Below are 14,497 nucleotides of genomic sequence, written 5' to 3' on the forward strand. Positions count from 1 at the left end.
GATGTTCATGTAGTTAAACGCGAAGTCGAGGGCACGTCCGAGTAGATTTTCCGTTATCAAGGGGTAGAATTCTACAACATTGAAACTAATGAAAGCAGATTCGCATTTATTTGGTAAATTCTTGAACCACTGCAGCACATAGGATGTGTTCTTCCATTGATTAACGCCTGTTGCATTCACAACTTTCTGGTTAATATTTTCGAGAATTGGCCACAGTCACAGTCCCTTCCGAGGAAGAAACTGAAGCGTACGTTGGCCTCACAGCAACAGATTTTAAGACTAGATGGCGCAACCACCGAATGTCGTTCAACCACGAGAGACGGCGAAATGACAAAGAGTTCAGCAAGTACCTGTGGAAACTCAGGGAGAAGAGGGAAGATTATTCGATTTCATGGAAAATTATTACTAGGGCTAGAGGATATTCCAATGCCACAAAAAGTTGCAATTTATGCCTCACTGAGAAATTTTTTATCTTGTCTTATCCTCATAAAGCCTCTTTAAACAAGCAAAGTGAAATAATATCCAATTGTAGACATCGGCGCAAATATATTCTCAAGTATTCTTAACGCTATTATCGGCGCGCGCACGGTTTTCAAGATTTGAATTTTTTAAACAATGTCATGTGATCACGTTGCTGAGTTAGAGTTAACCGTCACGATGCCTCAGTGTTTATGGAGTTTGACTGATGAGTGGATCAACTTTTGTTGGTCTACGAAACAGGCTGCGCTAAAATCCATATGTGTGTAACTTGAGTAGTCCATTAGCTTATATATATAAGCGCATGCTCGCTGGTTTACACTAGTTTGAGCACTCTGGCATGGCTTAGACGATACCACAAAGGTTGGGTCGTTTGGGGTGACCGTCTCGGTTCTCCCCCATCCTAGCATTAGCACTGCACTGATGAGGCCCAGAAGGCCGAAACAGTACTGTCTGCAGTTATATATATATATATATATATATATATATATATATATATATATATATATATATAAGAGAAATAGGCTTATTTAAATATAAATGAATTTAAGGAATTTGTAAGTCATTCTATTAAACTGATGAAGGTTTCGGACCGAAACGTTTTTATTAAACTTTCTTAGACTTTTTATTTGAGTATATGTCTTTCTTAGCTCGAAGTTGTCCGTCCTCGTGTACTACAATATTTTTCCTATTATTTATCGAGGTTTGGACTGTGAATCCTTTTGGATCCTTCTGGCGCGGCGTCACAGTTGGCTCGAGGCCTTTTAACTTGTTGTATATATGTCATATATCAGTTCACAAAGTCGCTAGAATTGCTGTAAAAATTTCGCCCGAGCTCTGTACTCTTATTTGTAAAATTTTCGCCTGAGCTCAGTAATCTTATTGTTACCTAACTGCTGTTGTTCACCAGTTGCGTGTTTTCCTCATAATGAGTGCTTCACTTATGAACCTAGAAAAATTCAGTTGGGGAGCAATATGAAAGAGAATTTGGTTATTGTGATAGTCAATCTTATTATCGTTATCGTTAATCTCGTCGTTTTGGTCTTGCATGCGCTATTTGAATTTGAAAAGAGACACACTTGTTTTCAGTTTCAAGGAAAAAGCAATTTGAAGATTGTTAGTTTTATTATCGTCTCTAATCAGTCCATATATCTATCTGTGGTAGAAAATGAGGATGCAAAATCTCAAGCAAGAGGCCAACCAGCAAGGGACAAAGAAGTACGAAAACAAGCTTCTCGAATAGGTACAGATGATTATATATTACGATTTATGATTTTGAGGAGGGCTGGCATTTCCTTTTGTTTGCTGTTTGTATGAAAAGCTAGTGTACGCCTGTATTTGTTTGGCTTGAAGGGAAGCAAACTACATGTGTATGTGTGTGATGGAGTGACATGAGTGACCAGTGACCATCTCACAAACAAACTTCAAATGTTCCAAGATCGTCCTACACTATCGAGTTTTAGTTAATCACTTCTCTTCTAAAGAACTCGGCTAATATCCAGTCATCTAGACCTCAGGCGTGGTCAATAATGCATATACATCTCTTTTTCACAGCAAAACTAATCTTGTACTTAATAGTGAACTTCATTCTTTATATTTAATGCGGTTTCGACTCGGGAAAACTTCAACATCAGCAAATTGAGGGTTATGAACAAGATTTTCGAAATTCTGAGGAAGGAAAACATTCATTTTGAGCGTCAAACATAAGCGCAACAAATTTTATCAGCTCATAATTTGCATGAAGGATGACGCAATTCTCATCATGTTCCATAAAGTATTCTATATCTATTTGCAATTCTGTCTCTATATCATAGAGCAAAGTTCTGAGACATCTCAAGCGACAACCCAACCAGCAAGTGGGATTATAGATACTCAGTTAAGTTGCTCTTCCTCCGACAAGCCTAAAACTGTTTTGCAAGGTAGGACAGCATATTTTTCACATTTTGGGGCCTTATCTTTCGTCTAAATAGCAAATCAGAATTGTGTTGACGCAGGTATTTCTGGGTAGGGTCACGGGATTGATGGTACGATGAAAGATTAGTGCTCTAGAAATCCTCTTACGTATTCTCAATGTGTCGTCATTCATGATAAATAGCATAATTTTTATGATATTACTAGATGCCTGCGCACCACAGCTGTTTGCACCAAGGTTTTTGAAAAAGTGGCAAGAGTCTCAGCCACTTCGTTTTGATTCATACTTATCTTATAATTGCCTTTCACGACTACTTAACCAGTATTTACGTCCTTCCGTGAGTTCATGTAGTGAGTTAATGTAGTCTTTAAAAACTTTCTCTGATCAGGATACTTTCTGTGAAGTATTCCATTTCTATTTCTACTTATCAACATCCCAGGCCGTGAGGGCTTGGGACGTTCATAAAATGCTGATACTTTCTGTCTTTTTCCTGTTATGTTTGGCCGAACGAGCCAAGATCTTATGAAGGCCCATACTGGTCAAAATTACACTCTAAATAAATGCTATTGGCTGGACTGTTTTTTAATGCTACTATCATGTTTTAGTGCATCTGTGTCGCTTTCTTGTTTGCATTAGTATCTGATTTTTTGTGTATCATGCAAGAAAAAATTACAAATTCAAAATTTTTTTAATGTATATGTACATATTTTTTTTTGTATCATGATAGTATAAATTTTTTTCCATGGTACTCAAAAATTTTGGGGATTGTGTGCTTATTTTTATGGATCCATGATGCATTGCGGTCATTGTGGAGAGAGGTATGGGTCAAGGGTAAGTTCCCGCCAAAACGGGCTGCCGTCGCCGCCATCTTGGAATATGTCTTCTTCAAGTAGAGAAACGAGAATAGCTAATATAGCATTAAACGCTATCCGATAGATTAATTCTCTATTAAATACATCAGCCAGACAATCATCTTCTTCTGGTACCGATAACCAATCTCCAGGGCAAGCTGGAAGTAGACCTAGCAATGTTCTCAGCGAGCTTCGTTCTCGTTTCCCAACTCTATCGGGCAACGCAACCAATGCTCCCCAGAATGTTGCATCGTCATCCCGTAATATTGGAAGAGCAAATCGTACTGTAACAGGGGATTGTGCGATCAAAGATATTGTAATTGTCGGGGCAAACACTGAAAAAACACCACAAGCAAGAGAAGAAAAGCTGCAACTGGAAAGAAAAAATTGAGTCATTTTAGGTTTTGCGATTGACAAAACGTGGAATGATAATACTTTGTACAGCAAAGTAAAAGCACAATTCCCAGATAAGGATATCGATTTTGAGTTTGTAAAGAACTGTTATGGGACACTTATCAAGCCTCGGTTAGCGAATGGAGTAAACATTGATGGCAGCATACTGTTGAAATCTATTGCATCCACCACCACCGTCTATGTTCGTTTATTTGCTGATGACTTTGATGACTCCGAGTTTGATAAAAGCCCTTTCGAATTTGATGAAAAGAAGTCAGAAAAAGAAGATGACCCAAGTGCTATACTTCATGATGCTGATAAGACTACTGCAGATAATATTGTAAGGTAGTAGTTAATTCTATTGTATTGTCTTTCGTTTTAATAGCTGCATTGGTATTGTGTTAGTTTTTTTTTGAAATTATTACAATCATCAAATCTGTCTGGCATTATTAGAGCGCGATATACATGTAATTATTGAAACAACAATGTACTATACATGTAGCTCAAAATGGGACTAACTGATCCTCAAATTTACATTTTGATTTGTTCATGCTTTTGCTTTATTATTATAAATAAAAGGCTAATAGATTTTTTAACAGACAAACGTTTTCGAATTTGTTCAGTTCATCATCAGAACTAAAAAAAATTGAAATAAACATCGAAGTAATCACATAAGGGGATAGTGTTAAGTGGAATGCTTCAATTTTTTTTAAACAAAACTATTCTCTTATGGGATTACTTAAAGTGTCACTGAAACGAAATTTTCCTATCTGAGATTTTTTCATAATTTAGTGGTTTGAAACACGCTGATTATCGTTGGCTAATTTGTTTTCGCCAGAAAAAAGGAAAAGTTTGTCTTTTTTAGTGTTGAAAACCGCATTTCGGCTTCAAAATATGTCCGGGCCCTGGGAACGAATGAAAACGATTGCTGAGATCACTGGTTGTATTTACCTTGCTAGCGTGGGTCTTTTCTTTCGCATTGTTTGTAATTATACGGTCCGCCATAATGTCTGAAAACGAGCCCTCAACGGGTGAATCTTCTTCCGAAGGGAGGGAATACGTGTGCCGGCAGTGATGGAGAAGATCACTATGCATTTAATGGCGATTTTGCCCCGTACCAAGGCGAGCCCTTGGCTTCTAGTGAAGACGGCGATAACAATGGCGGCGGCGAAGATGAAGAAGAATACGAATACGGTATTTTGCTCTCCGTTTTGGAACAATGTTTGGAAGGACAAGTTCCTTTAGACAATTGGTGAGAGCTCATAGCTGTGATTTTTTATTTTTCGATTGAACCTTCAGGCTGAAGTCTAAACATTTCTGTTTACAGGTGTACGTGAGGAAATTGCAGTGTTACACGCTTAGCTGGGGCGCGTGAAGTTAGTTGCTGTTACGAAATACTCCAGAGGGAAGTTTACATTTATCGGTCTCGATGCGGAATGCATTTTGAACCATCCCGCTTTTTCTCCATTAACAAACCGTACTGTTCTTAAAGCAACAAACTGCGTATTCATTCCTCGTCCAAATGCCAAGCGGAATTTCACACCTTTTGTAAGCACATACTTACCATTCTTTGCTCACGCGAGGACAAGGCATTTTCTTGCTCCTGTACACCATCTTTGGTTGGCAAAGCATCCTTCTTTAACCATCGCTTTGTTTAAAAGGAAGCTAGAGCCTTCCCCGAGATTTAGATCGAGTTGCTGCTTAAAGTTTGACAATTCGAAATGCACGGAACACAGTACTGATATTTTCGATGGCTGCCGCTTTGTCCGATGTCTTCGCACGAAGCGAGCCCATTTCTCGCAAGCTACATCATTAGGAGGACACATATGCATCGATATGCCCTCTGTTCTGGAGTTATTAGTACAACTTACATTTCCGGGCTCACCAGCAACACAGTACTTGCCCAAGTATTTTTTTGGGGGCTTCTCAACATTTTCGCCGCACTCCATGCTCACATGGGGTTTACTCGGAATTCTGAGATGTATACAACCAGTGACGTCACGACGCTGTTTTGGCCGCGCCAAGATGGCCGCCAATTTTGGGCTCGACTAACCGAGTTCAAAGGGCTAGAAGAAAGCTTTCCGCACTCCATTGGACCAAAAAAAACTCACAGCGCTTGTTAGTAATGTTCAAACTTTATTACCATGCAAAAATCACAGATACGAAAATTTCGTTTCAGTGGCACTTTAACACTCTGCAATTTAGATGTTCATTTCCAACTTTTTTTAGTCCAGATGATGCACTGAACAATTTTAAAAGAACATTAGACTGTTAAAAAATCTATTAGCTTTTTAAGTATAATATTCAAACAACACTAGGCGATTACATTATGTTAAATTTCTGTCTTTCTTTCCACGTTTTCATTGTATGTAATAATGAACGCTATAAGAAGCGAGCATATTGTGCTATTCAGTTGACAAGAGGGAAACTATTGACCTTACTGAAGATAAGGAGTTTACAGAAATGGATATAATCACCCAAGAGATCATAAATTACTGTGTAAATGTTGTGCAAAACCCTGTTGAAATACTAAAGTATGCTCAAAGGAAGATTCTAAATGGTAGACCATTGGAGACAGCAGATGTATCAATTGAAATTGAAGGGGAAACCAATTTTATTCTGGTTGACAGAGAGAATTTACTGGAATTGGGATTTGAGGAAATAAGCACAATAAGTAACTTCAGGTTACCATTGGAAGTGAACTTTATTGGCGAGGCTGCAAGGGACTTTGGAGGCCCTAGGAAGGAGTTTTTTCGATTGATGCTGATTGAGATTAAAAACAACTTTTTGAAGGTGGAGTGTTACGAGAAGATTTGTCTGAAAAATACAAGCCAGCTGGCATTGTAATGGGGCTCAGTGTTCTTTAGAATGGTAAAATTCCTCAATTCTTCCCTGGAAACATTCTTAAAGAACTAGCAAATGGCCACTCATCATCATCATGTGTAAGAAATCTCATGAGAGGGTTTCGTAAAGTTGGTGTTCTCCAGCTGTTGATGAAACTACCCACTTTCATGTATCTCTTCATTCCAAGTGAGGCAAGTGCTCTCAGTGTGGAGAAGCTTGCTAATCTTCTTACTCCTAAACTCAGTGAGGAAGGTTCAAATGCAGGAAAATACCAGAAGGAAGTATATGCTGCATTTATTCGTTACATTAAAGAAGTTGCTGCTGGAAGGAGAGTGTCAGGAAATAACACCCTTAACCTTGGTCATGTGCTGCAGTTTGTGTGTGGAACAGATGAAGAACCTACACTAGGATTTGTTTTATCACCAGAAATCAATTTCATTGAATGTGGTGATGCGTTTATGCCCACTGCCAATACATGCATAAATGTTCTCAATCTACCCATCTCAAGCTACTCCAAACAGCTTCCAGGTGACTAGTTTCTGTTCAACCTTTATGACTTGGCTTTCAGTAGTTCCTACTTTGGTGTTGTATAATTTTACAAAAACCGTGGGCTAGGAAAAAAGAGGGGGAGATCGACTGTTTGTTATAAAGGGAAGATGTTTTGTTTCATGGTTTTAACCTTTTGCATGTTAACAGTTTGTTCTAACTAAAACATTGTCATAATAACACCTTTGGTTGTGGTTTCATATATTTACAAAGTTTTAAAATTTGTTAATAGAAGAATACCAAGGTGAACTAGAACTCACGTTGAGTGTATAGTGAACTGTGTGTTATTTGGAATCACTAATACAAATTAACAAAGAATCATAGCTGAGTTAAGGAAGTTTTTCCCAAATTGAGAGCTTTAGGCTCCATTTAAATGGTCTCGAGACAACCCTCCACCCGAGTTACCCAGGGCGAGCCAACTATTCACTTAATTCTTTGAAAAATTCAGCCGCCCGTTTACTGGTTTACATGAAGTCGTGAACTCGTCTTAGGGTAGGGGAGAGAACTCGGGGGAGGGGGGGGGGGCAGCTGTCTCACCTCGGTAGGTAGGGTAACCCTGCAGGTGGGACAACCTTTCCTCATTTAAACACCTTGTCTCGCCCAACCGAAACGAGACGACTTGAACAGAAAATGCGTGCGCACGCTATAACCATAGCACGTGCGTATTACAGCTACTCTTTTTCTGTCGTACGCCACTCTGGCGAATATATAATTCGGCCTGACCGAGCCAGGATTGGAAGATGTCAAATTTCAAATAAACGCTCTCCCTCCGGGGGAGGATTGTCTCGGGTACCCGAGACCATATAAATGGGGCCTTAGTTACTAAACTGAAGGAAATAGATATCAATCTTTTCAGGCGTTGGTTGGGCTGGAAACTGTTCGCAAACTAAAACAATTATATCGAGAAAACGGTTATGCTTTTAATACTTCAGCTAATGTTACTTCAGTAATGTCGTGCCTTGAAGTCATTTCTGAACACCTAAAGGCTGTAAGCAATACCGATGTTGAGGCCAATTCTTAACACACCCTCCAGCAATCGGACTAGATCACCTGTTCTGGGAATCACTGTTTTTGAGGCATCGAATGAAGGAGAGGGTGACAAAGATGCAGAGCATTCCAGAAGGTTTATCCAGCCATGCTAAAGGAATAACGTGCTAGGTTGATCGTAGAATTAACAAGGCATTTTTGGAGCAATTCTCTAGCTAACCCTTTTTTCAGGTTTTCTTTTTTAAAAATTGTAATTTCGAGGAAGTTTTCCAAAATGTTGGACAGCGGCGGTCTAGTGAAGCTGCCAAAATGGCATCGCAAGTCGTTCAAGATTTTCTTTAAATTTGTCGTTTTGCTTGCAAAAATTTCATGCGGCAGCCCTCTTTATTACGTTGGCTGTGCTCAGGAACACAAATGGCAGTTGCCACAAGGAATAACTTCTTACTAACCTTGCGCAAGGACCTTACTGAGGATTATTAGCCCGAAATCGTGGCAGTACGGAACGAACGCAGCGATACAGTTCGAGCAAGCGATGTCACTCAGTTTTTATTATATGGTGCTCGTGAAAACATTTTTGTCAATTTTTAATTTTCCGACTCTCGCGAACACAAATACATTGCTTATGATCGTTTCCGTAGAAACGGCCCGTATGGCAAACTTCCGAGCAAATAAGAACTAATGAGAACGCTTGAATTTGCCTTCAGACTGTCCTGCCATTCAGTAAGTTGTTCTAACCCTCAAGCTCGAGGTATTTTCATTGGAGTTTCTTTGTTTGAAAATACATGCCCTTGGAACCTTTTTAACCTCGTGCTTGCGCTTTTCTGCTCGAAATTCATTATAGAGAAAGAGGTAAGATACTCATGATCACAAGTTTGTCTATTTTTTCATGGAGTAGGTGTAGCTGTTAACTCAATCAAACAATTTTTGCTTAGCGTACTATTGACATTCTTTTTTTAGATTTTGACATTCAGTTGAATCGGTGTCAGTGGCGTTACATACCGGTTAATTCGCAGCTTCACATCTGGAGCAACCCATGGGCTTTTGACTGTCGTCCTTTGAACCTTACCAAGGTGGGGTAGGGAATTTGAACGGGAAGGGTCAAGTCTTCCCAAGAGAATACTGCTGGTTTATCTTTTAAAATGGCGGCACTTTAAAGCGAATGGCACAGAATATAGTCAACAAGGTTTAGGATTTGAAGCTCGAATGGTCAAATCAATTGCTGGTGAATAAACAGATAATCACGGTCGCTGATCTTTTCTTTTACAACTGATGTGACAATTAAATGAGGGTATCCATGGGAAGATGGCTTTTACGGCTAACGGTTGAAACTTTGGCCATTTCATACCACTAATGGTAAATTTTTTACGGTTAACATTTTTTAAGACTGACGGTAAAATGTTGTCAATTTTTACGCCTATCGGCTAGTTTTTTTTGCCGTTTTATAGCTAATGGTTCACAAGGCCCACTGAAATCCTCTACAAAACAAAATATTGACAGCGTAAAAAAACCATCCAAAATAACCCACTTTCGGCTCACATCTACTCCTTTTTTTTAATATCAAAGCGTCTAGAAAACTATAAATAATGGAGTCAAATCTGAACAGATTCAAAGTCTAATAATCTGATAAGTAAAAGCATATCTAAAACTATACAGAAAAGAGAAAAGTGAATGGCGAATCTAGAGCCTTATATACATGGCTGATAAATATCATAAACAATGTCAGTGGCTCCCTCGGCAGCTGCGATTTGAACGTCACAATTATTATAGTCCTACGAAGCGCAGCGCTTCAACCGCGATCCCAGAAGGCAAACTAAGACCGAAAAATCTGGCACTTTGGCAGGAAATTTGAACATCATTTTGGCCAAGGGGTGCGAGAACGAATCTTCAAAAGTTAAAATCCCTGAAGGGAAGTGATGTTGAAGTTTCAATTGATCGACTCATCATTTTTTCTTGCATACTTTTAGTATCCCCTCGTCTAACGATGCTATCTGTTTAATAATCTCTGAAAAAACCCCAACCACAGTGTCTTCATTCACTCATTACTGGGTTTAATTATTTCCAATTAAAAAAACTTTCAAAGGGTGTTTTCAACGGGTGGGGGTGAGTCCATCTACAGTTATATCTGCTTTTCTGGGAAATACTCTTCCAAGGTAACATATTCTTTATCATATAGTGAACAACTGTTATTGACATATTATCATCCATGATTTTCGGGTCCGAAAAACCGCAAGAGGGGAAGAAGAAAATGTGATTGAAATAATTTCAGCCTTGCGTGACAAAGACAAACGCTCGAGTATGTTACATCTACAAGAGTATCGGATTGATTCCCGTCTTTAACGTCTTCGGCAAAGAACATTTGACCTACTGGTATAAATGATTGAATTTCCTCATTTCAAGTCCACAATGAAGCTCAATTGTACCTTAGAACTTTCTTAAAACTTAAGTGTGTTCGAATATGCCAAGTAAAACAGACGCCCTCCACTGGCTTACGGAATATGATATTGTAAACAATTTCGTCGTGGGAAATGGATGAGAATTTGAAACAAAAGGAGGAGTGATAAAAACCAATCTGTCCCGTTAGCTATGCAAGGCTAGCTTATTGTCCTAAAATGTGCTTGGAATTTTATAGTTAACCACAGGGTGTCTATTTAGAATATGCCGTGATATATCTATAGGCCGCCTAGACCGTCTAGGAAAGGCAGAAAAATACCATCGGAGGACAAATACCTTCAAAATGTAGAGGAAGAAATCAACGACATCTCTCAGTGGCTATGTTTTCAAAAACAAACAATCGTCAATGTTGGTGATTTAAACATGGACAGGTTACGACCTGACAGTGCTGAGGGAAAGATTCTAACTGATCTTCAAGAAATTAACTACTTGGAGTGCTTGATAACAAAACCAACAAGAATATCAGTTCACTCACAAACGCTTCTCGATGTTCTGCTCACAAATACCCCAGAACTTTTTGTAAAAAGTGGAACGTACGATCCAGGACTAAGTGATCACTGTATGGTATACGGAGAAATGAAAGAGAAAGTTCATAAGCACAGAACGAAGGTAACTACCTACAGGCAGACGAGAAACACTGATTTTCAACAGCTCAACCACGAACTTCTAGAAGCACCGTGGCATGTAGGTGAAATATTCACTGATGTAGATGATAAGTACGAGTATTTTTACCGCCCTCTTTGAGTGCACAGTGAACGCACACGCCCCTATCAAAATAAAACGTGTGCGTGAAAAGGACGTACCCTACATGACCCCAACTTAGAAAAAGGCGATAAGGAACAAGAGGAAACACGCCATACTGTTTGCAAAGAACCGAACGCCAGAGAACATGGAACTTAAAAGAAAGTACAGGAATATTGCCACACGCGAACGGAGGAAGGCTATCATGGAATACTGGTTCGCCAAGTCAGAGGAGCTGAAATCCAAGCCAAGGGAGTTTTACAACGCCTTTAGGCCATGTATTAATAGCAAAACTAAGGAGTCCACCTTAATCAGTTTGAAAACAGAAGAGGGCATCATTGAAGAAGATCAATGCGAGGTGACTGAGCAATTAGTGAACTATTTCACCACAGCTGCTGTTAGCATTGTAGGAGACAATGCTATTTGCATCACAGAAGAGAACCATGACAACCATGGAAGCGTTAAAGCTCTAAGAGAAGCATACCAAGGAACGCACTTCGAGTTCAATCGCGTCAGCAAGGATCAAGTGCAAAAGGCGCTTGAAAATATCAACCCCAATAAGTCCTGTGGGTGGGACCCCGGAGCACCTCCTAAACTCCTTAAGAACGTGGCCTGTGGAATTGCCCCATCGCTAATGACTCTCTACAACAGCTGTATCGAGCTGGGGCAATGGCCTTGTGCGTGGAAAATGGGAGAGTGGACGCCAGTGTTTGAAAAAGGTGACAGACAACTGGCGAAGAACTATGGTCCCATCACGTCCCTTGTTACCGTAAATAAGACATTTGAGCATATGCTCAGTAAGCAAATCACCGGGCACTATGATCCAACTCTCTATCAGAGAATGACAGCTTGTAGAAGACATCATAGCTGTCAGACCACTCTACTTAGACTCGTGGAAGACTGGAAATCAGCTGTTGACAGAAAGGAACTGGTGTACATACTGTCTACTGACTTGAGTAAAGTCATTGACTCTCTTAGCCATTCTCTAATCGTAAAGAAACTCGAGGCCTATGGCAATGGACAAAATTCTCTCAACCTTCTTAGATCATACTTTGACAATAGGCTCAATAGAGTGAAAATAAAAGGAGTGACAAGTGACTGGAAAAGGATGGTGCTTGGCTGCCCGCAAGGCTCGTCCTTTGGCCCCCTTCTGTGGAATTTGTTTCAAAATGATATGTCATTTCATATAAATAATACTAATTTGAGCCTGTATGCCGACGACCATCAGATGTGTCACGGGGAAGAAGCATGACGTTGTCGCGCAAAGTATCAAGATACATGGAGAGAAAGCTCTATCCTGGTACAAGAACAACTATCTCTCAACCAACCCAGAAAAGTTCCAGCTATTAACGATCAACCCGAGAAATGTTGACAAAGACAACGATAATCAAAATTTTTCTGCTGATGGTCATACTAATAAGAGAATGGGGAAATACGGCTTTTAGGAGTTCAAATCGATGAAAAATTGAGTTTTAGTAGTCATATCAGTGATCTATGTTCTAAGGCCAGTCAAAAGTAGGGGTCCTAGTGCGGCTACGCAATTTGATACCCTGTAATGCTAAACTATCACTCTACAGGTCTTCAATTCTGCCCCATCTGACCTACTGTCATTTAGTATGGCACTTTTGTAATGCATCGGATCGGAGAAGGCTTGGGCGGATTCAGGAGCGAGCACTTAGGGCAGTGTACAAAACTAGATCAGCGTCCTATCAAGAACTGCTAAGTAAAATATATTTATTCTATCTCAAGAACTGCTAAGTCGCGCCAAACTACCGACGTTGAACAATCGGCGCCTACAAGACATTGCCACTTTGATGTTTAAAGTAAGCACAGTCTCGTACCTGAGAATATTTCTGACTTATTTGATATAAAGAACACTCCATATAATTTACGGAACAGTGACTTTGAACTGCCAAGATTCGAAACTGTAAGATTTGGTTGGAATTCTATTGAATATATGGGACCTCTCATCTGGTCGAAGTTACCAAGACACCTAAGAACGATGGAAACTCTAAATTCGTTCAAGAAAAACATAGGAAAAGTCGACCCTTCAACTCTCGTTGAAATCTAAAACTTAACTAAATAACTTTATAATTTTTTTAATTATCTACTGTAAATAACTATCATCTACATATGTACATGTATTTGACTTTTAAATTTTTTAGTGTCCCCCATTAGCTTATAGCTAAAAACATAGACACTTAAATAAAGTTTTTCTTCTTCTTGCGATTTTCGCAAAGTTCAGCCTGGTTTTCCGCGCGGAAATGAAAAGCTCCAAACTGATTTTTATAATCTCGAGAACAACGCTATTTCCACTTATCACGAGCTTAACCTGACCCGATTCTGAGTTATACCGCATGGCGAAAATGATAACTGAAAATTTGCCACGAAATACGATATTTAGATTTTGAAATATTGGTGATTTTCAAAAGTGTTCCGTGTGCTTCAAATTAAATAAAATGGTCCCATTTTAGACTTAAACCATACCTCCATCTCTCCTTTACAAATTCATAAAATTGATATGAGCTTGCCTTCTTTTGCACTTTTCTTGAAGAAAGTTCATTTGCCTCTACCTAGGGCACTGATTTCCGCCATTTTACGGCCACCGACGCTCCTTTCAGTTTTCGTGAATTTTCAAGAATAAAGAAGCAAGTTTGGCAAAGAAAACCTTGCCACTATCTAGATTCACTATAAGGTGTCTGTGGGAAAAAAATTAAGGTTTTCAATTTTTCGACCATGTGCCTCATTTTCCGATTTTCACTCGGTCAATTTACAAAGTCGCTAGAATCTCAGTGAAATTTTCGCCCGAGTTCTGAAATCTTATTAGTACCTAACTGCTGTTGTTCGCCAGTTGCATGTTTTCCTCATAATGAGTGCTTCTCTTATGAACCAAGAAAAAATCAGTTGGGGAGCAATATGAAAGAGAATCTGGTTATTGTGATAGGCAATCTTATTATCGTTATCCTCAATCTCGTCGTTTTGGTCTTGGAAGCGATATTTGAATTTGAAAAGAAACACACTTGTTTTAAGCTTTAATAAAAAAGCAATTTGAAGAATGTCAGTTTTTGTTACTTTTTTATCGTCTCTGATCAGTCCCTATATCTATCTGTGGTAGAAAATGAGGACGCAAAATCTCAACGAAGAGGCCAACCAGCAAGGGAGAAAGTAGTACCAGATGTAGTACGTAAGTAATTTATTTCTTATAGAGTGCTATTTACAATGACAGATCAACAAGCGCTTTACACTTAATGTATAAACCCACCTATCCTACCCTAGGGTAGGAAATCCATCACAC

The 14,497-nt window shown here is 39.2% G+C and overlaps 1 protein-coding gene and 2 pseudogenes across 2 annotated transcripts in view; all 3 read left to right on the plus strand.

The window, feature by feature from the left end:
- The window catches only part of LOC111332000 (uncharacterized), a 40,695-nt gene that overhangs the window by 24,331 nt on the left and 1,867 nt on the right, over nt 1-14,497 (plus strand). The window contains exons 4-6 of one of the 2 annotated variants that reach the window (XM_088730872.1): nt 1,643-1,720; nt 2,292-2,396; nt 14,318-14,382. In XM_088730872.1, the coding sequence (XP_088586998.1) occupies nt 1,643-1,720; nt 2,292-2,396; nt 14,318-14,382 (248 nt within the window). Of the gene's footprint in view, nt 1-1,642; nt 1,721-2,291; nt 2,397-14,317; nt 14,387-14,497 lie in introns of both variants that reach the window. The other variant, XM_022937253.2, reaches the window with a different exon arrangement.
- Nucleotides 4,528-5,908, plus strand: LOC148724354 (uncharacterized; annotated as a pseudogene).
- On the plus strand, nt 6,033-7,070 carry LOC148724355 (uncharacterized; annotated as a pseudogene).

The sequence above is a fragment of the Stylophora pistillata genome, chromosome 8, assembly GCF_964205215.1.
Source record: "Stylophora pistillata chromosome 8, jaStyPist1.2, whole genome shotgun sequence".
In the NCBI taxonomy this organism is placed as follows: Eukaryota; Metazoa; Cnidaria; class Anthozoa; order Scleractinia; family Pocilloporidae; genus Stylophora; species Stylophora pistillata.